Source organism: Ovis canadensis, chromosome 5 (assembly GCF_042477335.2).
Source record: "Ovis canadensis isolate MfBH-ARS-UI-01 breed Bighorn chromosome 5, ARS-UI_OviCan_v2, whole genome shotgun sequence".
In the NCBI taxonomy this organism is placed as follows: Eukaryota; Metazoa; Chordata; class Mammalia; order Artiodactyla; family Bovidae; genus Ovis; species Ovis canadensis.
In genome coordinates, this window is record NC_091249.1 from 105,854,899 (window position 1) to 105,879,251 (window position 24,353).

General features: G+C 41.9%; 1 protein-coding gene across 20 annotated transcripts in view; it reads right to left on the minus strand.

Annotated features, from left to right (window-relative positions):
- Positions 1 to 24,353, minus strand: part of ARB2A (ARB2 cotranscriptional regulator A) — a 409,235-nt gene that overhangs the window by 111,381 nt on the left and 273,501 nt on the right. For 19 of the 20 annotated variants that reach the window (XM_069590133.1, XM_069590122.1, XM_069590141.1 and 16 more), the window contains one exon: positions 23,441 to 23,525. In XM_069590133.1, coding sequence (XP_069446234.1) covers positions 23,441 to 23,525 — 85 coding nt within the window. Of the gene's footprint in view, positions 1 to 10,689; positions 12,403 to 23,440; positions 23,526 to 24,353 lie in introns of those variants that run through there. The other variant, XM_069590132.1, reaches the window with a different exon arrangement.

Below are 24,353 nucleotides of genomic sequence, written 5' to 3' on the forward strand. Positions count from 1 at the left end.
CTCTCCTGGGCTTTGCAGCTCCAAACTGTCTGGGATCCCTTAGTCTCTGGCCCCATCCTTTCCCTAAAGGGAGCCCAGGCAATTATTTTCAGTTTTTTAGAAGCCTGGTATCTGATCCCTTTCCACCACAGTATCTGAAAGACCACTTTTTTGCCCCACAAGTACGAGTTAAGTATCTTTATGCTACCCTTTAATTCATTAACTGTCCCCTTCCTGCTATTTTCAAGATCACAAGCGCTGCCAAGTCCCTGTGCTCTAAGAAAACGAAGCATCCTTCCCGGAATTTCCAGTGAACATCAGTTTACTGTCAGATTCTCTCCATCCCCACACTTTGTCAGATGCCACTCTCTCAGCGGGGGCTAAGTCTCCTGGCTAATTCCATGCTTGACTCACTGGTCCTTCAAGGCCTTTGCTTCCCGTCCTGCCTCAGCCCCCTGGTCCAGAGTTTCCACATACACAGAGACCTACATGTTTCATCTTCCTCCCCTCTGGAGACAGGTCTCTGGGCTGGTCCCACCTGTGGTTCTGTGACACTCTTCATGATACCTTGCTCACCAACATCAGGTTCCCCTCTCCCATTAGAGACCCAAGGATCTTAGAATATTTGTCCCCCATTACAGTCTCAGCTCCGACACCCTGGTTGGAGAAAGCTTAAGGAGGGAGGTGGAAGAGAAGATCAGATCTCAGCTTCCAAGGAGGAGCTCTGGGAAAGGAGAGAGGAGTGATCTTGGCTGGACAGTTGCAGCCTCGGACCTGTTCGCTCTCCAACTCAACCACGAGGAGGCTCTACTCTAACCTACATCTACTGATACCGCTCTTGAAGTTATCAGTGACCTTCCAACTGTCCAATCTGATGACCTTTTTAAAGTCTTCATCTTATTAAATTCTCTACAGTATCTGACAACGCTGACTACTCTTCTGGCACCTCTGTTTTAAATTTCCATGAAACAGTCAGTTCAGTTCAGTTCAGTCACTCAGTCGTGTCCGACTCTTTGCGACCCCACAAATTGCAGCACACCAGGCCTCCCTGTCCATCATCAACTCCCAGAGTTCACTCAAACTCACATCCATCAAGATGGTGAAACCAACTAGCCATCTCATCCTCTGCGTCCCCTTCTCCTCCTGCCCCCAATCCCTCCCGGCATCAGAGTCTTTTCCAATGAGTCAACTCTTTGCATGAGGTGGCCAAAGTACTGGAGTTTCAGCTTTAGCCCAATCTATATTCTGGCCCTAATTTCTTTTCATTTCCAGGCTGAGATCCCCACTGGCTTCCCAGGTGGTGCTAGTGGTAAAGAACATGCCTGCTAAGGCAGCAGAGGCAAGAGACAGAGGGTTTGATCCCTGGGTCGGGAAGATCCCCTGAAGGAGGGCATGGCAACCCACTCCAGTATTCTTGCCTGGAGAATCCCATGGACAGGGGAGCCTGGTGGACTGCAGGGTTGCAAAGCATCAGACACAACTGAAGTGACTTAATGTATACACACACACACACAGTCTCCACTGCCCTCAATCAAATTCTTTATATGCACTTCTAAGCCTGCCTCTCCTCCAGGGCTCCCTGAGCTGGTGGATGGCACTGCCACCCACTTGGTCACACATACTGGAACCCAGGAATTGTTCTTGACCTTTCTCATCACTTAATGGGAAATAGATGGGCAAACAGTGGGAACAGTGTCAAATTTTGTTTTTTTGGGCTCCAAAATCACTGCAGATGGTGATTGCAGCCATGAAATTAAAAGACACTTACTCCTTGGAAGAAAAGTTATGACCAACCTAGATAGCATATTCAAAAGCAGAGACATTACTTTGCCAACAAAGGTCTGTCTAGTCAAGGCTATGGTTTTTCCTGTGGTCATGTATGGATGTGAGAGTTGGACTGTGAAGAAGGCTGAGCACGGAAGAATTGATGCTTTTGAACTGTGGTGTTGAAGGAGACTCTTGAGAGTCCCTTGGACTGCAAGGAGATCCAACTAGTCCATTCTGAAGGAGATCAGCCCCAGGTGTTCTTTGGAAGGAATGATGCTAAAGCTGAAACTCCAGTACTTTGGCCACCTCATGCGAAGAGTTGACTCATTGGAAAAGACTCGAATGCTGGGAGGGATTGGGGGCAGGAGGAGAAGGGGATGACAGAGGATGAGATGGCTGGATGGCATCACTGACTCGATGGACCTGAGTCTGAGTGAATTCCAGGAGTTGGTGATGGACAGGGAGGCCTGGCGTGCTGTGATTCATGGGGTCGCAAAGAGTCAGACACAACTGAGTGACTGAACTGAACTGAACTGAACTTTCTCATCCTCTGGAGGGCATGAGGGCCTCAGATATTATGTGGTGGGTTTCCTAAAACAGTTGAATTCTACCATCTCCTCTCCAGCTTCACCCTTACTGTTTTAATTTAGGTCACATAATTCCTCACTTGCAATATCACAATAATCTTATAGTTGGCTTCTTCTGTATCTCCTTTCAAGTTAATCTTTCTTACCTGTGCTGCTGCTGCTAAGTCGCTTCAGTTGTGTCCGACTCTGTGCGACCCCACAGACGGCAGCCCATGAGGCTCCACCATCCCTGGGATTCTCCAGGCAAGAACACTGAAGTCGCTCAGTCGTGTCTGACTCTTAGCTAATTTCCCCCAAATCCAACGAAATGAAAAAAATCTAATCATGTCATTTTTTTCTTCTCTTTTCCCCCCACCCCAAAACCTAGCCCCCTTTTCCCTGGTCAACAAGGTGGGAATTCTGAGTATGGAACACAGTGTTGTCCCGCTCTTCCTTTCCCAGCCTCGTCCACCACACTCCCCCAAGCTCTCTGCAGCCCATCTTATTCCATCCACGCTCAGTGAGGACACTTCACTTTGTCATAGAGAGGGCACGCTTTTCGTGGCTATCACCCTTTTCTTCACCCCTCCCCTTCTCTCAGAAACAGCTTCCTGCTTGCCATTCTCATTCTCTTGTATCATTCAGGATTCTGCTCAAATGCCATCTCGTTAGAGAAGACTTTCCAGACCACCCTTTGTAAAACGGCACCCCTTTCACTCTCTGCTCCCTTTACTAACCCACTTTTTTTTTTTAAATTCCAGCAAGCATTGCTACCTAATACATACTTTTTTATCCTTCTGTATATTGTTTGTCTCTCCACTGCCAAGAGAGCAGGCGCTTTGTCTGACTCACTGCTGCATCTACATGGCCCACAGCTGTGCTTGGCTCAGTAAACATTTCCTGAATAAATGAAGCATGCTGTATTTCCAGTCCATCTTTAAGTCACAGTTTAGAGGACACTTGATGGTGAGGATTTCCCCTAGGCAGAGTTAGTTACTGCTTTTGTGGTCCCCTCCAGGTACTCTATATGTTCTTTACTCTGACATTTATCAGTAATTATATATTTCATGTTTCTGACTTTCCAACTAGGTACTTAAGGGCATACATGTAGGTGTTATAAAGCCTGGAACATAACAGAACCCCAGGTGATACACTGCTCAATAGACATTTGCTGAATGAGTGAAGGAATCCCCACTTCCACAATTCTGAGAGTGACGCCCATCTAGTTTCAGTTTAACAAGGAGAAACTTGACCCTGCCGGGTGCCTCTCCGTCCTTTCTCTCCTGTACTAGAACAAGGCCCTTATGTAGATGGGGTATTAGCCCTGTGAGGCCAAACTGAAGTCAACACTACAGAAAATGAGGTTGTAGATACGGCCTTGAAGCCACGGGAGAGGGAAAAAGAATCAAGAAATCACCTGCCATCTCTACAGGCTGTGCATTTGGTTATTTGTTTAATGCCTGCATTTCTAGTGCAATCCTGGCTAGAATGTATGCTGGTGAAGGGCAAGGTCCTTGTCTGTCTGGCTTATTTATAGATTTTCAGCACTTGGAACTGTACCTGGCACAAAGTGGGAAGTCAGAGACATGTTTAATGTTAAATAAATGAATCTCAGCAGCATTCACAATGACAAGACTTCCTTAGTGGCCTTATGTTTCAAGATGATAGTTCATGGAAAACAGTTTGCAGTATACAAAATTTCACTGATACCTATTCTTTCCAAGTATACCTACATGCTGTTTTTTTTTCAAAATTACAAAGCAACAAGTGTCTGCTAAACACAATGAAAGCCGGAACATAAAGAGAATAAAAGAATAATTATATAAATTAAGACTCACATAGTGAAACTAGCTCATTGGTGAGAAAGAAAACCACAGGGAAATAGTTTATAATTTGTCTAAAATCAATAGTTGAATAAAAATGTTTTTAGTGACTTGGAAAAAATGAGTCCAATCTAATTTGAGGAAAGCTTCATTATACTGAGTTAAAACACAGTAGCTACAAACATTTACTAAATTAAAAAGTAAGGCAATATGAACCTGATGGGTTTTTCAACTCACTTGGGTACGCTCAAGGCTTTCCCTTACTTGGTCTTCATCCGCCATTGTGCCTGTCTCCTTGTTTACGCATATGCGCTACTACAATTAAAAACTCATATTCTTAAAAGAAGTCTTGACGTCTCCTTAAAAGTATACTTAATGGGCTACAGACAGGGGGTGATCAGGGGAAAAAAGCAGGAGCATATTTGGTTGGAACAAAAATAGAGATCAGGGAAGGCAGATGATGGGAATGCCCAAGACAGCCAGCCACTGTTTGGGCTGGGGTGCTTGAGAGGCTAATCCATCACCTTCAACAAACACCGAGACCTCAGAGTAAGTGATTAGATTACAATGTAAGAATCAGGCTAGTCTTATCCATGGGGAATTATAAAGCCAGGATAAGAAACACATGGTCCCAGGCCCTGTGTATTTATAATCTAAATGGAGGAGAAGAGAAACCATCAGGAGAGCAAGACAGTTAAAGACTTGCCCAAAGAGAATTTAACAGGGTTCTATTGCGAGGATCTTTGGAAGGAAGAAAAATTTAAGTTTTAAGTGAAGTACACAAAGCGTCAGGATTTGTCTTTAAGTTCCTCTTATCGTGTTCCTGCTCAGTCATGTCTCTTTGTGACTCTTTGGACTCTAGCCTGCCAGGCTCCTCTGTCTATGGCATTTTCCAGGCAAGGGTACTGGAGCAGGTTGCCCTTTCCTCCTCCAGGGGATCTTCCTGACCCAGGGATTGAACCTGCATCTCCTGTGTCTCCTGCATTGGCAGGCAGGTTCTTTACCCACTGAGCAACTGGGAAGCCCCCTTCTGAAATAGCTTCTATTCCAAGAGGGCCAAAGCCAACTTCCAAGGTCATTAATGGCAAGAAGCAAAAAAAAAAAAAAAATGAAAACAGTGGAGACAAAGCACATCCTTGTAGGTCTCAGTTCACATTTCATCTCTTTGAAATACTCTGCCCACACATCCAGGACCACAGTGAGCTCAGTGCTCCCTGCTCTTTGAACTTGGGACCTTTCCACTCAGATACACCGGCTGCTTTAAACAGTCAGCTGGGGTTTCCTGCCTAAGCTCCCACCCAGGGGATAAGGCACCTCCCGAAGGACATTCATTCTGTACTTATGTGCCAAACATTCGTGCTAATACAGGAGCGATCCACAGCACTGCAGGGATGGTGAAGAGCCTATAAGCACCTGGATGTGAGGGAGGTCTGGGTCTGACTTGTTGAGCAGCTGGCTTGTGACAAGGGAGGCGGTCCTTGCTTCGGCAGCTCTCCAAATGAGTAGCCCCAGAGCTGCTCATGCTCCAGACAGAGGACAGGCCTTTGCTCAAGAACATGCGAGGAGCTTCACTGCTCCAGCAGAGGCTCAAAAACATACTTCTTGAATGTAATTACATCAACAGAGCACATCAGAAGATCTAAGAATAACATACAAGTCAGACAGAGAGGGCCTGGCAGACTGGATGGAGCCAGTTTTATCGTTCTTCCCATTCCGCAGGTATCCTAATAACTGCACATTGACCAGGCATCAGTGTATGAAGAGACTGTCAGCAGAAGGGCAGGTTTAGGTTCCCAAGAATGACATCAGTCAAGGAGCGAGTGTGTGTGCACCAAGTCGCTCAGTCGTGTCTGACTCTCTGTGACCCCGTGGACTGCAGCCCACCAGGCTCCTCTGTCCACGGGATTTTCCAGGCAAGAATACTGGAGTGGGTTGCCATGCCCTTCTCCAGAGGATCTTCCCAACCCAGGGATTGAACCTGCATCTCTTAGGTCTCCTGCACTGGCAGGCAGGTTCTTGACCACTAGCCGCCACCTGGAAAGCCCCATTAGTTAAGGAGACAAAAAGCAGAGGCAGGAGACAATACCCAGAGACCAGTCTCTGGGAAGTCCTTCTCTGGACGTAGGAAGTAAAGTCAGAAACCCAGGAGAACTGACAGCCGTCCAGTAAGGGAGCACGTCTGCCACCTTAACAGAGAGACAGTTACCACCACACATCACAATTTAGTTTACTGACACCACCTCAAATTACACTGAAGCGACTAACCCGTCAATTCTCTATGTTGGATTTTCAAGTAGAAGACTACGTAAGAAAAAGTGAGACATGGGAGGTAAATTAGGCAGCGAAGAAAAACAGATGCGTGAAGGTAAGGTACCCACAGAAAGAACACGAGGCTGGAACAGCATGGGAAAATTAATCACATCAACGTAGTCACTGGGAAGAACCACTTATTCTCTATGAGATAAATTTATTTACTTCATTTCTTTACTCTATGAGATAAATTCACAAAACAGATAATGACAGCACTGTTTTGCAAAGGAGATAAGAGAGGACAGGAACCAGGGAAAGGACAGCCATTTGTGGGTAACAAGATACTTCTAGTTTTATAAAACACAGAAAAACTAGAATGCAGTGGGTTGCCAATGCAGAATTTCCTTGATCTTCTTAATTTCTGATTAAGATGAAGGACTTGTTGTCGCTGTTTTTCACTTCATGTTGCTGCCGTTCTTTTTGTTATTGTAAAAAGCAGGTCTGTGGTGATATAACGGCGGCTTAGAAGTAACGGTTCATGACACAAATATGACAAAACCACGAAGTCAGAGACTACAAAGAGACTTAGAGGATGGGGAGGAAAAAACGTTCCATTTTATTCTGTAGAGCTGTGATATTCATGAGCTCTGGACATCCTGTGCTCTAAAATAGGATTTAGTATAAAAACCCTGCAGCCTTCACCTGAAGTCTTGAAGAATTTAAAATATCTGTAGAAGGCAGGAAGAGCAGCTGAGCTGAGCAGGGCTGAGCCGAAGGGCATTATGGGGATGAGTCAGGTATACTCAAAGACAGTCACAAGCAGAACAAGTTTCCAGGCTCCTGTTGTGCCGAGAAGGATTTAAACAAACTTTTCAGCTGAGTATGCCATTGTTACAGAAGAAAGGCTTTAAGGATGTTCTTACATTGATTATTCTAGTCAGGATGCAGCCACCGTCTTCTGCATTCAGATTTGTACTCTGCTTACACTTTTAAGTAAGAGATACACAACTGGTTTAGGGCTTCTCCGGTGACCCAGTGGTAAAGAATCTGCCTGCAATGCAAGAGATGCAGGAGACGTGGGTTCTATCCCTGAGTCGGGAAGATCCCTTGTTGGGTTCTATCCCTGAGTCGGGAAGATCCCTCGGAGAAGGGCACGGCAACTCACTCCAGTATTCTTGTTGGGAAAATCCCAGGATAGAGGAACCAAGTGGGCTATGGTTCATGTGGTTGCAAAGGGTCGAACACAACTGAAGCAACTGAGCACACACACAACTTGTTTAGAGGAAAAATTTTCTATTACACTGCACAGCAAAATACACCTAACAGAAGATGAACGGTGAAACCGGTAATTCAGGGTGTGACGTGTGCTCAGAGAAGTGAGTGAGAAGTAGAATGGAATTTGTTTACAGGACGAAACTCTTTTAGGTGCTGTGAGAAGTTTTTTTGTTAAGGAGATTCCAGATTGACTGACTTTGGTGCCATTACCATCGTAAGCTCAGGGCCTCCCTGTGAATGTCCCTGAAACTTCTCTAAGAAACCAAACAGAGTGGTAGAATTTCTTGCAATAATTTAAATTCAAGAAAGACTTTTGTCTTTTATTATTGACACAAACGCAGATGAAGCACAAAGAAGAAACCAATAAATTTATAGATGCTTCTCATAAGGATATGTTCTAGGGCAGGTATGGTCTGAAAGGAGGACAGTGTGTTAAAGAACTGATAGGCTTTCAGGGACACTATAGAATACAGCTGAGCCCAGAAGAATCGATGCTTTTGAACTGTGGTGTTGGAGAAGACTCTTGAGAGTCCCTTGGACTGCAAGGAGGTCCAACTAGTCCATTCTGAAGGAGATCAACCCTGGGATTTCTTTGGAAGGAATGATGCTAAGGCTGAAACTCCAATACTTGGGCCACCTCATGCGAAGAGTTGACTCATTGGAAAAGACTCAGATGGTGGGAGGGATTGGGGGCAGGAGGAGAAGGGGACGACAGAAGATGAGATGGCTGGATGGCATCACTGACTCGATGGACATGAGTTTGAGTGAACTTCAGGAGTTGGTGCTGGACAGGGAGGCCTGGCGTGCTGCGATTCATAGGGTCGCAAAGAGTCAGACACGACCGAGCAACTGAACTGAACTGACCTGAACTGATAGAATACAGTACCTAACAGGGAGGAGAATGAAAGGGAAAGGGTCAGGGTGAAATTTAAATAAATTAGAAGAGTGAAGAAATAGGGAGAATGCTGAAGAGGAGGAAAATGGAGGAGTTTAAAGACTGTACTTGTGTATAGGACATGCTGGGATGGTGAAACGTGACCAAAATCAGGACTCAGATAATCTAGGAAATAGAAGGATGGAAGCAGAAGAGAAATGACAGAAAGCTTTAATTCTCAAATACTGGAAAGTAAAGAACAATTTTTCTAAAACTACTGTACTTGATTGTTGGATAAAATCATTTCTAATAACAATAGGAAGCTCCTGCTTTTGCACAGTATTGTAGGACTACACAGAGGACTGACCAGACAAGCTGAAACCAGGCAAAGTAATCATAATAATAAATGAAAAAAAAACTGTGGTTGTTCCATAATCTTTGAATTTTTTTGTTATAACACTAAAAATCCTCTGAAGCCAGGCAAAGTGATCATAATAATCAATGAAAAAAAAGAAACTATGGCTGTTCCATAACCTTTGATTTTTTTTTTTGTCATAACACTAAAAATCTTCCGTCAGCTGAAAATCAATAGGGTAGGGGAATTAAAAAAAAAAGAGTAAGACATTATACTTAGTACATTGCATCTCAAAACATTAAAACGCTGACAAATAAGATGCTTTATTTCTTTGTAAAAAACTTACTAAGAGTAGTTTGTAAGTCTGAACAGTGCTTTCTTCCTTGTCCTCTAACTTACGGTACAGTTCAAGCAAATCTTTTCTGTGCCTTGGCGAACTGTCACACTCCAAGTGTGGAGCAGCTGCCAATATTTTATCCCTCACCCTTCCAATGTCATGAAATATATCTGAAGGTCCATTTGATGTGAAGTGTTTCTCTGCCAGTATCACTTCCTCTGGGATATCTTCATCTTTTCGTCACAGTGCTTTCCAACTGCACTTCCAGCATTTTATGTCTTTGCTTCCCTTTCATCTCCGTTGGCCAGAGCTCTCTTCTGACCATCCATTTTTTGTAAATACATACAGTGCTACTGTGTATGAACTGAATAACAGATATGCAGTGCTCAGTCAGTGACAGATTCTTTTTTTTAAAGTGATATAATTGGCAATGGACCATGATGTGCAACTGTTATTTGCAACGATATTTGTATTTAATGCAGTTATTAATAGTTAATAGATTGTGGTAACTGAAATTCTGAACCTTATTTTGGGGGTTTGGTGTTATTTCACTCAACTATGGTAACTGACATTTGTGTGTATTCGAACCATGCAAACATGCATTCATTGAGTCGTGACTACGTGTCAGGTACTATTTTAACAGTCCTGGAAAGATTATTTTACTTAATTCTGATCATAACCCGATGAGACTGTACTAGTGTGATCTTAACTTTATAGAGAGTATGACTGTAGATTTTCATCTGGCCATGAAACAGAATTAATTCTCCACACATCTGGGAGAATACAAATTTCTCACAGACGTGTTCAATCCAAAGGTCTTCTTCATAAATGCTGACACTACCACTAAAGAATTCTGAAATGATAAATAACACATCTATTTGAAACAGAGTCAATGTCAGGGTCTCATAGTAGCAGGGAAGAAAGTCAGACACTTAGAAAAGATGCTGTAGGTCTTAGATAGTAGTGGGCTTACCATTTTTAAAAAAGGAGGGTGTCAGTGAACTGAGATTTACTCTTGGGTTTCTGAAGGAGTTCCTAAGTCCTTAACCTTCCTCTCCACCTATTTCCACAATCAACCTGTGATTAGGAACAAGAAGAATCCCTGCCATGAGCAAAAGGCTTTTTTTTTCCAGGAGACTATGAGTTCTTTGAGGGGCAAGAGTCATATACTGAGATCTTTAGAGTGCTCAAAAAATCTTTGCAGAACTAAGGAGTGAATATTTATAGTTAATTTCTTACCCCAAGAGAAGCAAAAATAACTCATACTTGAAGTAAGACATGGAATTAGGCTCTTATTTTAGGGGGAAATAATTAAATCAATAACAAATTAATTGGGGGTTTTCTAAAACTTAAGTTTTGTTGCCTGTGTTGATGTTGTATGCTTGATATTATTTCTGAAGAAAAGCAAAACCAAATAATGCTGAGAGATTAATACTTCAAAAGAGAAGTGCTATAAAAATCTAAAGTACAATGGTTATGGAAAACTATACTTTTTATTATAAAATTCAACCCACACTTCATGTAGTTCCACAAATAGTTTTCCCACATCTGTATAACCATTTGTAACTGTGGCCTTAAATTAACAATGTCTTATGTTAAATTTAATTACTTTTCTTCTAGAAAGTAAGCAGGAAAGGTGTGGTTCCATTCAGACTCTAAATATCTTTGAAGGGCATTTATTTAAAATAAAAAATTCACTTTGCTCTTTTAAAATGTCTGAAACTAGCTAAAACAAAAGAATCTCTAAGCCACTATTGATTTTAGAAGGTTATTAAAAAATTTCAATTTATCATCTCTTACACAAGTCTCATTTTTAAAGATCATTGCGGTAAACAAAGTTAAAATGAAGTATATGTTTATTTACTCCAATTTTAAACAAGTAACTTCTGTAATACTTTAGAAATTGAGAAATCATGTAAAACGATGGAATTTTGTCAAGGGTTGTACCGTAAGATTATTCAAAACATGCATAAACTAGCTGGTACATGATGTCTCAATTGGTAGAACATATTAAATATTTGGGGTAAAATATGTATGGTTGAAGGGGACATTATGATAGAGATAATAAGGACGGAAATACTAGAACCAATTCTCAAAGAATATTTAGACATTATATATCAGTTAAATCAGTGTTAATACCTAAATCTGGAGTCACTGATCAAATTATCTTTCAAAGGTTTTTCGTTAAATAGGACTATTTTCCTTTAAAGAAGGACTACAGTTTAAGAACTATGATGAAACAAAAAAATATAGCCCTGATTTAAAGTGCTGATAACATAGAACATCTTAGGGTTTTTTTGACCTATGTCTGGTGCCTAACGTTCACTTTGAATTTTCTTTTCAGTAACAGAGAACATTTAATCTTGAAGTTCTGAACCACTACTAGAAAGCAATGTATTTTCTCTGAAGAGGTATGTTTGGGTGGGGGGTATTTCTGCCAGTAGACAGATTTATTGCTGGCGACTTGATGTCTGTCTGTGACAAGACAGAGCAGGCAGGCAGGAAGGTGGCGATGGGCGGGATTTATCACATGGTTGGTCAAAGAGAAGGTGAAGGGCAGTGGACCTGGGAAAAACACTCAGGTCAGGAAGGGGCAGGCAGGGATGGTGGGCTGGGCGAGATGCGATTCCACGGGCTGAGGACAAAGGGTCTCTGGGTGGGGGAGACTGAAGCCAGGGAGACCCAGAAGACCGCACGTAGAGACTAAGGGAGATGACAGACGGAGAGTCAGAGGTGGAATGCAGACCCAGGGCGGCCATGCAGAGCCGTGGCCCAGACAGAGGACAGAGCAGAGGAGAGAAAGGGGACGAGAGAGACACAGACAGCCACGCAGGGGACGTCAGCGCCTAGCACACGGTGAGAGGACGAAGATCTCCGTCTTAGGCGTCACTGGGCCCAGCTTACTTTTCCAACAACTAGGGGACACAGCACTGAGACCCATGAGGCACTGTTGCGGGGACTGTAAACATACTCTCTCCCACAGATTAGCTCACAGCTTACACAATTTTCAAGTACAGATATAAATTCATATTATTTGGCTATTTATCCACAAGAATTCCAAAATAATTACTTAAAATCATTTTATCTTTTAAGGGAAAAGTTAGCTCAGTAAAAGGAGAGTTGTCACCTTTACTGCCAGATTCTTTGATGAATTTTTCACAAATTGGTTCAGAAAGCTGTAAAAAAAAACATGGTGGCTATTTTTAATTTTTTTTTTTTAAGTGAGATTTCTGGAGTGAGACTACTTATATTCACTATGATTATTTGAAAAGTGAAAAAGCCAAAATAACCGGATAATACTGGACCTGATTAAGTGTGCATATATGTATTTATACATTTATTTAGATTATTTTAAATGATTCACTGATCAGTTATTTTCCCAAAGCTCCAGATTTCAGCTAATTACAATGAATGATTCACTGAAAACACAAGAATTTCTAGGGTCAACTTTTAGAACACTCATCCCTAATATTAACTAATAATTATAAGGTAGCATAGAACAATGAATAAGGAAAGCAACCGATGAATAACAGCTATAAGGCAAATTCCACAGTAAAGAACAAAAACTGCCTGAAAAGTGCTATTTAGTTAATGAAAACATCACTTAAAGAATTAGAATGTATATCCTTTGAGTGGAAGGAAGTAGCGTGCTAGAATTCTTGAGCAGTAAAAGTAGCCAAAAGTGGAACAGTATCATATGTATGCCTTGAATTTTAAAGGCAGTTTACAAGACAAAGTATAGATTTTTCAAAAACCTACTTAATTTGAGCTATGTCTAAAAACATATTAGACAACTCAGTGCATCTACACGTTCGGAATGATAGCACATTCTAGAAGCAATTATGGTTGACTTTTCATTGCTATCTTTAGAAGGAAGTGATTAGCCACTAACAAAGAAAAGAGAACTCCTTAGTGTCATTTCTTCAACACGCATTTTCGGCAATAAAGTGAAGTGAATAGTTAGCAAATATTCAGTAATTTTAGTCAGTGTAAATAGTCTGGATTATCTAAGCAAAGAAAAATTGGGGTTTTCATTAGCAGGTTTTCTATTATTCAAATTCACCTAGAAATTGCTAATTTTCCACGTCCTGTTCCAGTAGGGAAGTGGGGTTTGACAGGTAACATGTTATTTAATGGTCCCCTTCTACATCCAGGCTTCCCTGGTGGCTCAGAGGTTAAAGCGTCTGCCTGCAATGTGGGAGACCCGGGTTCGATCCCTGGGTTGGGAAGATCCCCTGGAGAAGGCAATGGCACCCCACTCCAGTACTCTTGCCTGGAGAATCCCATGGAGGGAGGAGCGTGGTGGGCTACAGCCCACGGGGTCGCAAAGCGTCGGACACGACTGAGCGACAAACTACTACTACTACTAACTACTTCTACATCTAGACTAAGACAGGATCATCTAAATACAGTAAGTCTTCAAGTTTAATTCTAATTTCTTAAGACATCCACTATGGTTCTTTCCCCCTCACCCTTTACTTCTTCCTTTTTTACCATTTATACTGTTACCTTTCTAAATTTTGAGGTACCTATGTTTATATCTACTGTTCTAAGTAAGCTGAAATAATAAATAAAGGCTATCTCAAGCCATGACAAGGGTGAGAACAAATGAGATGGATACAAGTTTGCGGAGGGAACATATGGACAAGAATCAGACATCTATCTAGACCGTACAGTTTTAACGAATCTGGGTTCAGGAATTTCCTTAATGGCAGGTGGTAAAAGCTTTCCATTCTGTGTGCCTGGCCCAAGAGGCTCACAGGTACATGGAGATACTGATCCTTTCACCTTTCAGGGGTGAGGTCAGTCAGGAGGGTGACCCCTGTCTGTCAACCCCCAGAATGCCATACAGATGTTACACCTTTCTGTATGTACTGCTTAAGGAAGAGCTGAATGACTTTAATAACTTTCTGATAACTGTGCTTTTTGGTTACCATAAACCCTAGAGGACTGGTAAAGGACCTGATGAGCAGGTCGGGTTTTCAAGAACTCAGACAAGAGACTGCGTGAGCGTACACGAGCAATGATTTCAATGATTTCATTAGCTAAGTAGCTATCCCAAAGTCTAGGAAAAGGACTTCTAAGGTTATTAAATAGACAGGAAAACATGCACTGTCTTTATCAGTGAGGAATGGTAGAAGGTCAGGACTGGAAGGAACGTCCTAGAAGGGTCATCTTCTCAAAGAGGCCATCCCTGGCCACCTTCCTAACAATTCAGATCTTCCCCTCCATGCACAAACACCGCAGGTCTTTTCGTCTTGTTTTCTCTTCCTCCTGCCAATGACCACCATCTAACATACATGTGTGTGCTCAGTCACTCAGCTGTGTCCAACGCTTCGTGACCCCACGGACTGCAGCCCGGCAGGCTCCTCTGTCCGTGGAATTCTCCACGCAAAAATACTGGAGTGGGTTGTCATTCCCTTCTCCAGGGGATCTTCCCGACCCAGGGATGGAACCTGTGTCTCCTGCACCGGCAGGCAGATTCTACCACTGCGCCCCCTGGGAAGCCCTCTAATACATACACTCTCTTTGTTCATCCTTTTATTACTGCTTGTCTTCCCTACTAGAATATAAGCTCCCCGTCAGGACTGTTATCTACTGTAATTCACTGCTGTGTCCCTGGCACCTGGAGCAATGCTTGGTCCATGGTGAACTCTTGATGAATGAATGCGTGGGGACAGAAAGCAGGTACCCACAGAGGCAGGAGGGGAGCACACTCAGAGAGCTCAAAGTATGCAGGCGTGGGCAGCAGGATTTTCTTACGCTGAGGTCCAGTTAGAACCGCCTGGCAGAGTGGCCTGTCAGTCTTGGGCCAGCTGAAGCAAGCTGTATCTAGACATGTAAGAAGTCAGGAGATATTGTGCTCTGAAACCTTGTCTGCTTTCAAATATTTCTGCTTTGCTTTCCTTTCACCTGGAAGAATGTCTCCTCATGCACAGTCAAAAATTATATTAGTTATTTTTGGCAAGCAACACACCATATAAGATCATTTCTAATTTCACCTTGTCCTGCAACCCTAGCTTCTTTTCGCTTTCTTTCCTGATTTCTGTGTTCTACTGAATATTCGTCTTTTTGACTGTTAGTCTTCCTTTTGATCGCTTCATTATATTTTCTATCTTTCTGTGACCATGGTTTCGTGACCCTTATCAATATCACAGAGAACACAGAAAAACATGAATAACTAAGTTTTTGTTCAAAAATAAGAATGGAGACAGGAGAATGGAAGGGAAAATATTCCTGCAAATGCTTTTTCCATTCCTACAGGAATAAAATAATCAATTGTTTTTAAATAAATGACAACGTTGAATTCTAAAGTGACTAATGAAAATATATAGCTATATTACATTTTCACAGTACCTTCCTCTTGAAGAACTTAAACTATCCTTGCAGATACTAAAAATTGTCATTGCAACATTTCATAATATTTACACATGATAATTAAGGCAGATATCTGCTATTGTCATTTTATAACAAACGTAAACAACCAAAATGTGGGCTACACAATAAAATATATCCTATAAACTATTTGTTTCTTTGAATAACAATGTTTCCAATGGGCTCATTTTTACTAGTAAAAAATACTATTAATATAAAAAAGTGGGGGAACCAGTCACTTGGCACATATTCAAGATCCCTCAAACACCCACCATTCACTATATGTTATAATAACTGAAAAGTTAGACTTCATTTTAAGTATAAGATATACTATTACCAATTCTTAAATGCAGATTTATGAAGCACATTTGCTTTCCAAAGGAAAATAAAAATAATATGACTGTACTGAAAATAATTATCAGTGATATTTTAAGTACAATTAAAAATTTTTACTGTACCTGTTTTTAAAATATATATGCATAAGTAAACAACATTCATAAAATGGAGCTATTATGAGCATTAAATCTACTTTTTGGGTAAAGAGAAACATATTTAGTAATAAAGGAAAAAATATAATATTAGATGAGTATGTATTTTTACAGGTAATTTCATTGCTTTGACCATGAAACTTCTAGCCAAAAGATGAAACGCATATTGCTATAAAACTTCATAAGTTAGAAATCTGGGGGAAAAAAAAGGCTTCACTGAATTGAATGGATAGTCTGGACATCCACCATTAACTTGTGGTCAGTACACATTGAAAATTCAAATAATCTTACCATTTTAAAGTACAGTAACAGGATTATTAATCAGAGAATTTCAAGTGTTTCAAAGGTGCTTAAACAACATTTTCTATTTCTACTTGAATTTCCCGTCATCACCTCCACTATCATTACCTCAATTAAGTAGGTCATAAGTGAAAGAGAGTGAAAAAGTTGGCCTAATGCTCAACATTCAGAAAACGAAGATCATGGCATCTGGTCCCATCAGTTCAGGGGAAATAGATGGGGAAACAGTGGAAACAGTGTCAGACTTTATTTTGCGGGGCTCCAAAATCACTGCAGATGGTGACTGCAGCCATGAAACTAAAAGATGCTTACTCCTTGGAAGGAAAGTTATGACCAATCTAGATAGCATATTCAAAAGCGGAGACATTACTTGGCCAACAAAGAAAGGTCTGTCTAATCAAGGCTATGGTTTTTCTAGTGGTCATGTATGGATGTGAGAGTTGGATTGTGAAGAAAGCTGAGCACCAAAGAATTGATGTTTTTGAACTGTGGTGTTGGAGAAGACTCTTGAGAGTCCCTTGGACTGCAAGAAGATCCAATCAGTCCATCCTAAAGGAGATCAGTCCTAGATGTTTATTGGAAGGACTGATGCTGAAGCTGAAACTCCAATACTTTGGCCATGCAAAGAGTTGACTCATTGGGAAAGACTCTGATGCTGGGAAGGATTGGGGGCGGGAGGAGAAGGGGACAACAGAGGGTGAGATGGCTGGATGGCATCACTGACTTGATGGACCTGAGTCTGAGTGAACTCTGGGAGCTGGTGATGGACAGGGAGGCCTGGCGTGCTGTGGTCGCGAAGAGTCGGACACAACTCAGCGGCTGAACTGACTGAAGACAATTTCATCATTTCTTGCCCGTAACTGATTTCTCCCTCAAGCTCCCTGATACTTCTGGTAATGACATTTTCATTATCCCAGTTACTTTTCATTGGAGCTTATAATTGTCTTCCCCCTCCCCACAGCTCCCATATTCAACCTGTTTATCACCAAGGAGTGCAGATTCTTCCCGAATCATCGCTCTCTTATCCCCTCTGCTCCCACTGCCACCACTTCAGTTCACGCCGGCAACCATGTACACTGGCTTTACTGTCACATACTGCCAAGCCTATCGCTGCTGGCTTCTTGTTCCTATCTTTTATTCACTTACTAAATTAATCTTTAAAATTCCACTTTATCATGTCATAATAATGTTGATCATGTCATAAAAATGTTCAACATGTTTTAAGGATTCTTTGATTAAAATTGCTGATCTTGACAGAAACCCATTCAATTTTTCTAAGCAGGTACAGAAAATGCTGGGTGTATGGCCCTAACTCTTCTCTCATTTGATGCAACCTAATGTTGATGCCTAGTCTTCCCAGATGGGGTAACAGTGGAAACAGTGTCAGACTTTATTTTGGGGGGCTCCAAAATCACTGCAGACGGTGACTGCAGCCATGAAATTAAAAGACGCTTACTCCTTGGAAGGAAAGTTATGACCAACTCAGACAGCATATTAAAAAGCAGAGACCTTACTTTGCCAACAAAGGTCCGGCTAGTCAAGGCTATGGTTTTTCCAGTGGTCATGTATGGATGTGAGAGTCGGACTGTGAAGAAAGCTGAGCGCCGAAGAATTGATGCTTTTGAACTGTGGTGTAGGAGAAGACTCTTGAGAGTCCCTTGGACTGCAAGGAGATCCAACCAGTCCATCTTAATGGAGATCAGTCCTGAGTATACATTGGAAGGACTGATATTGAAGCTGAAACTCCAATACTTTGGCCATCTGATGCAAAGAACTGACTCATTTGAAAAGACCCTGATGCTGGGAAAGATTGAGGGCAAGAGGAGAGGAGTACTAAAGAGGATGAGATGGTTGGATGGCATCACCAACTCAATGGACATGAGTTCGGGTAAACTCCGGGAGTTGGTGATGGACGGGGAGGCCTGGCGTGCTGTGGTCCATGGGGTCGCAAAGAGTCGGACACGACTGAGCGACTGAACCGAACTTCCCCGACGGCTCAGTGGTAAGGAATCCGCCTGCCAATGCAGGAGATGTGGGTTCAGTCCCTGGGTAGGGAAGATCCCTGGAGGAAGAAACGGCAATCCCCTCTAGTATTCTTGTCTGGAGAATCCCATGGACAGAGGAGCCTGGCAGACTGCAGTCCATGAGGTTACAAAGTGTCAGACATGACTGAGCGACTGGGCACCCGTGCAGTGTTGATGCCAGGTTCAAAAGCAGCAGCTGGCCTGGAGACAGTTTTTTTTAAAAACCCTTTTTAGGGTTGGGGTGGGGGGAGATAGTCATCATACTATCTGCATAGCTGGAGACACTGCTATGTCCCCAGCTTTCACAGCAGTACCTGGAACATAAGTGCTCAGTGAATTTGAGGAATAAATGGATACAGGTGCTTCCAACTATCTGAAAGTAGGGAAACTCCCGTGAAAACTTTCATAAGTCCAAATGATATAAAGTGAAGATGTGACTACCTTAGGGCACATTTTGCTAATGGGTGCCTCAAAATAATTCGAGATAAGGCACAGATGCTCACAAGCACGGTTCACAACTATGGCAACATGATGCTGGGGTCTGGAGTGTAGTTCCCAGGGGAGGACCTTGGTGGTCCCACTCTTGAGGCTCAGGATACTTGCTGCCTCTGTGATGGCTCCCTGAAAACAAATGCTGTAGCTATTTTTTGCTTTTGCCTTTCTTCCTGAAAGCAAAAATCCTCTTTAGCTTTCTTTCTTTTACTGAAAACAGGTACTAACACAGGTCTTTTGTAAAAGTGAAGAGGCATAAAGGAAGCTTTCAAAAAGTGGGCAATAACTGTAAATGCTGAGGAATGCATGTGAAATCGCCTTCTGACTTAAGTCACATTTGTTGGAATAAAAACCCAGAAGAAATAGAAGGTTACGGAAAGCAGCAAGCTCTGTTCTAAGAAAAATTTGATCAGAGAAGAGCTGAATAGTATAAGCTTAAGTATAAGCTCAGACAAGAGCTGACGACTTAGTATAAGATCAAATGAGCGTGATAAAGAGGAAATCTATCTCTGGTAAACTGTACAGCACCGTCTAATGAGGTAGTGGAGGAGCAGGGGTTGGAATGAATTGTCTTTACAGAGCTTTAGAGTGCCTTTTTTGAAAGAGTTACTCTTAAACCCTAATGTATCAGAGAAGCAAAGCTTGAGGCTCAAAAAAAGTTGCGTTTTCTTTCCACTTAGGCTTAAATGACCAGGAGAGTTGAAGTTAAGCCTGTTGTGCTACCTACTGCTGTGGAACAAAGTACCCCCCAAATTCACAGCTTATGATGAAAACACATTTATCAGTCCCAGTGTGTGCTGGGCCTGGATCTGAGGGCGCCTTAGGTGGACGACTGGCTCTGGGTTTCTCACAAGGCCGCAGTGAGAGTGCTGGCTGAGGCTGGTGTCATCTCAAGGCTCGGATCCTCTTCCAGGGTCATTCATGTGGCTGTTGGCAGACTTTAGATCCATGCTGGCTCTCGGCCAGAGACACGGATTCCATGCCATGTGGGCCTCTGCGTGAGTGCTCACAACGTGGCAGCTGGCTTCCATCAGGGGGAGCAGGCAAGAGGATGAGAAAGGGCCTAAGTTTGCCAACAGTCACGGGTCTTACCACGTTCCCCATTATCCTTAAGCAGCGGGCTGGAGAGAATGGTGGGATGACTCTTTGAACACTCAGTTACAGGCCCTGTGATGTTTCTGATATCGTATCTAGGAATAAGGAGTAGAACTGGGGCTGGCTTCTCTTCTCCCCTCATTACCCTTGGTGTCTACTAGCAAAGCTACTGCTTCCCATTCCCACGACTGTAGGCTCTGCTGGTCTAAAGGTTGCATAGGGAGGAACGCTTCCATAAGGTATCACAACAATGACTCCACTGAACTGAAAGTGAAACTGCTATCTTATACCACTGGATGAACAAGCAATGGAGAATGCTACTAGACTGGCTAGGGAGACTATTCCTGATTACTAGGAAAAACTGAGTTGCTGCTATACAACAGCAGTAAATAGGAGTATGTCTGTGATGAGGGAAATCCTCTAGGATACCTGTTAATATTGAATACTGTCTGTGATTAATGTCAACAGAAAAATACAGTAATGTAACTCCTGCAGAACTGCTAATGGCTCACACCCTTCAGGAATGAAGATATGGGGCATCCCATTGGGCAAGGAATCATGACCAGTTGAGGTGCTTACTAAAAGCAAAGAGTATATGGAATGAAGTAGTTATACACACCTGCTACACGACCAGTTGCAAAAAATGAAGAATGTAATGGTTATGAGCATTTTCTCCTTATTTTGATATGAATATATATAGGAAATATTTTTTGTTTTCTTCTCTCTTATTCTTTATCATCTCATGTAAGATGTGTCAATAGTAATTAGCTTTATCTCTCATTATTAAATTATAGGATACTGAAGATGAGAAGAATGAACGTCATTCAAGGACAAAAAAGGGGCATTGTATCCTCCCTTTTAGTGTGTATTCAGTTGTACACAGGACAGTTGTACCATGTTAGGTGGAAGCAAGACTACTTTAATGTCTTCGTTTGGAGAGTGGTTTAAGGAGATGTATGTGAGTGCCAAGTAGACAAGGGGTGAACTGTGGAGGTTCTGCAGTGAGGCACTTTGGCTTGGTTGAACTATGATTCCCAGAATTCCTTTTCAAACTGTACGTCTCTGTTTAGGCTGGTACAAAAGGGAGACTTCTGTTGGAAATTCGGGGGGTTAAAATGAAGCAGCAGCCATTTCAAGCTCACACACACTGTTTATCTGCTGGCCCACTTGGTGGCACAAAGCAGCGGTTAGCGTCATGACAAAGGGCACCAGCTTCTTCAGGAACCCACACCACCAAGGACAGAAGCCCCAAGAACTGGCACAGATTGAAGTCCATCCTCGTGGGCTCCAGCTCATGGTTATGGGTTCCAGCTCATTCTTGCTCTTCACCCCTTTATATAACATCTTCCCTTAACAACTGCCTGCTCTGTAGACAGCTCTAGCATCACAAGTAAAGTTGACATTCTTCTAGATACTGCTCAATCAGATCTGATCCAGTCCTAGGTCAAACCTCTATAACACATCCTTTACTATCTACAGTCTATCCTCATTATTTGTGGATTCTGTATTTCTGAATTCACCTACTTATTAAAATTTATCTGTAATCAATACTCATGGTGTTTTGTTATTTGTGGACGTGCACATGTGGAACGTGGTAAAAAAAAAATTTGAGTTGCTTAACAGGCACATCCCTAACTAAGGTCAAACAAGGTCATACTCTGAATTCTTGATCCAGTTTTGTGCTGTAAACAATTATCCTTTTTGCAGACTATTTAGTGCCCTGTTTTTCACACTGCTGTGTTTTTGTTGATGATTTTCTTCTCTGAAATGGTGTCCAAGTATTTGCTGAAGTGTTAAGACAGTGATGTATCTTATGGAGAAAGTAAGTCCTATTCGGGCATGAGTTAGTGCCGTGGACTGTGAGTTCAATGTTAGTGAGTCAACTATGTATTAAATAAGGCATCTTCAAACAGAAACACTCATAAAACAAAGTTATATACATTGACCGGCTGATGAAAATGTGACCAGAAGCTTCCAAATCTAATCCTGCATTTTCTTGAGGAGTAATGATTCACTGATTCAGTGTTCTCAGAGACTTCACAAAACATAACCACTGATAATAAAGAGAATATATTGTAATCAATGCGCACATGCACACACACGCGCACGTGCACACACACACGTGCACACACACACGCACACACACACACACTGTAGCATATATATCTCCTACTAGTCTGTTTCTCTGACTGAACCCTGAATGATAGACCTGGAAGGTTTAGTTACAATAATAGTGAAACTCAGTTCAAGTTTAGGTATTAATGATGGTAAAATTTAGTTATCATAAGAGTTCTTTCCCTAGTAGCTGAACTGTTCTCCAAATTTCCTTCAAATACATAAACATGTATGCAACTTTAAGTACTTTGCGATTAGCTATCTCTTATGGTTGTTAAATGGAGCAGTTCATGTTCAAGAGAAGAGGGCGGCAGAGGATTAGATGGTTAGACAGCATCATTGACTCAATGGACATCATTTGGAGCTAACTCTGGGAGACAGTGAAGGACAAGGAAGCCTGGTTTGCTGCAGTTCATGGGGTTGCAAAGAGTCGGACATGACTTAGCGACTGAACAACATGGTCAAAACTTCTGCTCATTCTCTGGCACCTATGACCAGGAAACCTGTTTCTGTTCTGTATCATAATCAGACACTACTGCTCACTTTGTGTTTATCGTGAAAACTGTGAAAGCCCAAACCAGAAAGCAATGAAAAATGTCACTCTTTCTTCTGACCTAGAGATGAGGGAGTAGAGTACAAATCTTTCAGGCTGAAAGTCAACACCAACATTAAACTGTCTGGAGCCCACTTGCTTCCTCAGGTGCTCAGCCCACCACCTCTGTTCTTTCAGTGGACAGGCTGGTCTTGCCTGTTCATAGTTCCCCATGAAATGGACATCTTCTGATTCATCCAGCCCTTCCTCCTTCATTGGTGTTTTCTTTTGTCCAGAGTATCAGCCTGCATGTCTTCCTATAATCCAAGTCCCACCTAACACAACAGGTCCAACCAAAAGCTTTTACATGAAAAATGTCTGTAGACTCTAGGCCATAGCAATCTCTCTTCTCTGAACTCACGGTCTTGACTTCCTACTGGATCACTGAGTTGGTAATTAATCAGAGACAAATACTCTTGAGATCCTGTATGGCTCTCCAGTCCTTGTTTTAATAAGTTTTAATTGTACAACCATCTCCCTAAGCTTCAACAGCAACTGTCTATATTACTCTCAAGTTGTTTGCATCTGCCCTTCTCCACTGAGTTTGTTGGCAAGCATCTTCAACCACTTGAAGCATTTTTGGTAGTGGGTCCACCCCATGCCATATGTTACCAATCATTCATTCAGATTCAAGCCAGAACAACATGCTTAATTCACAAAATAGAATACCACATTTCATTAGCATATTTTTTCACCTTAAAAGCATTCTATACATCTCTCATCAACAACATACCTGCTGAGACTCGGGGACAGTCAGGCAGCATGGACTCCACTGATGTGTCTAATGGTTCTGAGCTAGAGACCCAATTACAACAGTTCTGCAATGAAATAGAGACAATGTTCTGTTGAAACACAATTTAAGGCAAGACCAACTTGTTAGGCTGTAGAGATTAATCTATCCAATACAATCAGCCATTATAATTATACTCTACCTCTATATACTATAAGAAATCCTCTTATGTAAACAGTCAATAATTATTCATGAGTAAGATGACTGTGGGAAAAAGTTTATCTTCTACAATTTAGCAAATTATCTGTCCTGATATTAAGAAGACATGTAACCTTCTGTGAACCATGATGCAATATACTTATAAAAGAAGTCTAATATTCTAATTAAAGGAAATTGAAAAGGGTGTCTAGTTTTAGTTTTTAAATGAAAATAAATATCAATTTGATAAAACTATATTCTTTGTCTCTGTAATACTAGAGGAAATACATTTTGCAACTAATCCTCAAAATGGCCCATATAAATATAAAATCTTTTAATTTTTACTTCAACTTGGTTCAGTGAAGGCTGTATCAAACAGATCAAAAGAAACACAATCTGGTGAACTGTAGCTCTGTGTCTGAGGACACAAAACCTTCAATACTAAAGACAAACCTCTAAGATGATGGTTTACAACTTAAATGATATAGAAACAATCCATATTCCTTCTATACATTTTAAGTGTATATTTGAAGTCTGGGGGCTTCCCAGGTGGTACAGTGGTAAAGATTCCGCCTGCCAATGCAGGAGACATAGATTCAATCCCTGGGTCAGGAAGATTCCTAGAGAAGGAAATGGCAATCCACTCCAGTATCTTTGTCTGGAAACTTTCACGAAAAGAGGAGTCTGGCGGTTTATAATCCACGGGGTCGCAAAGAGT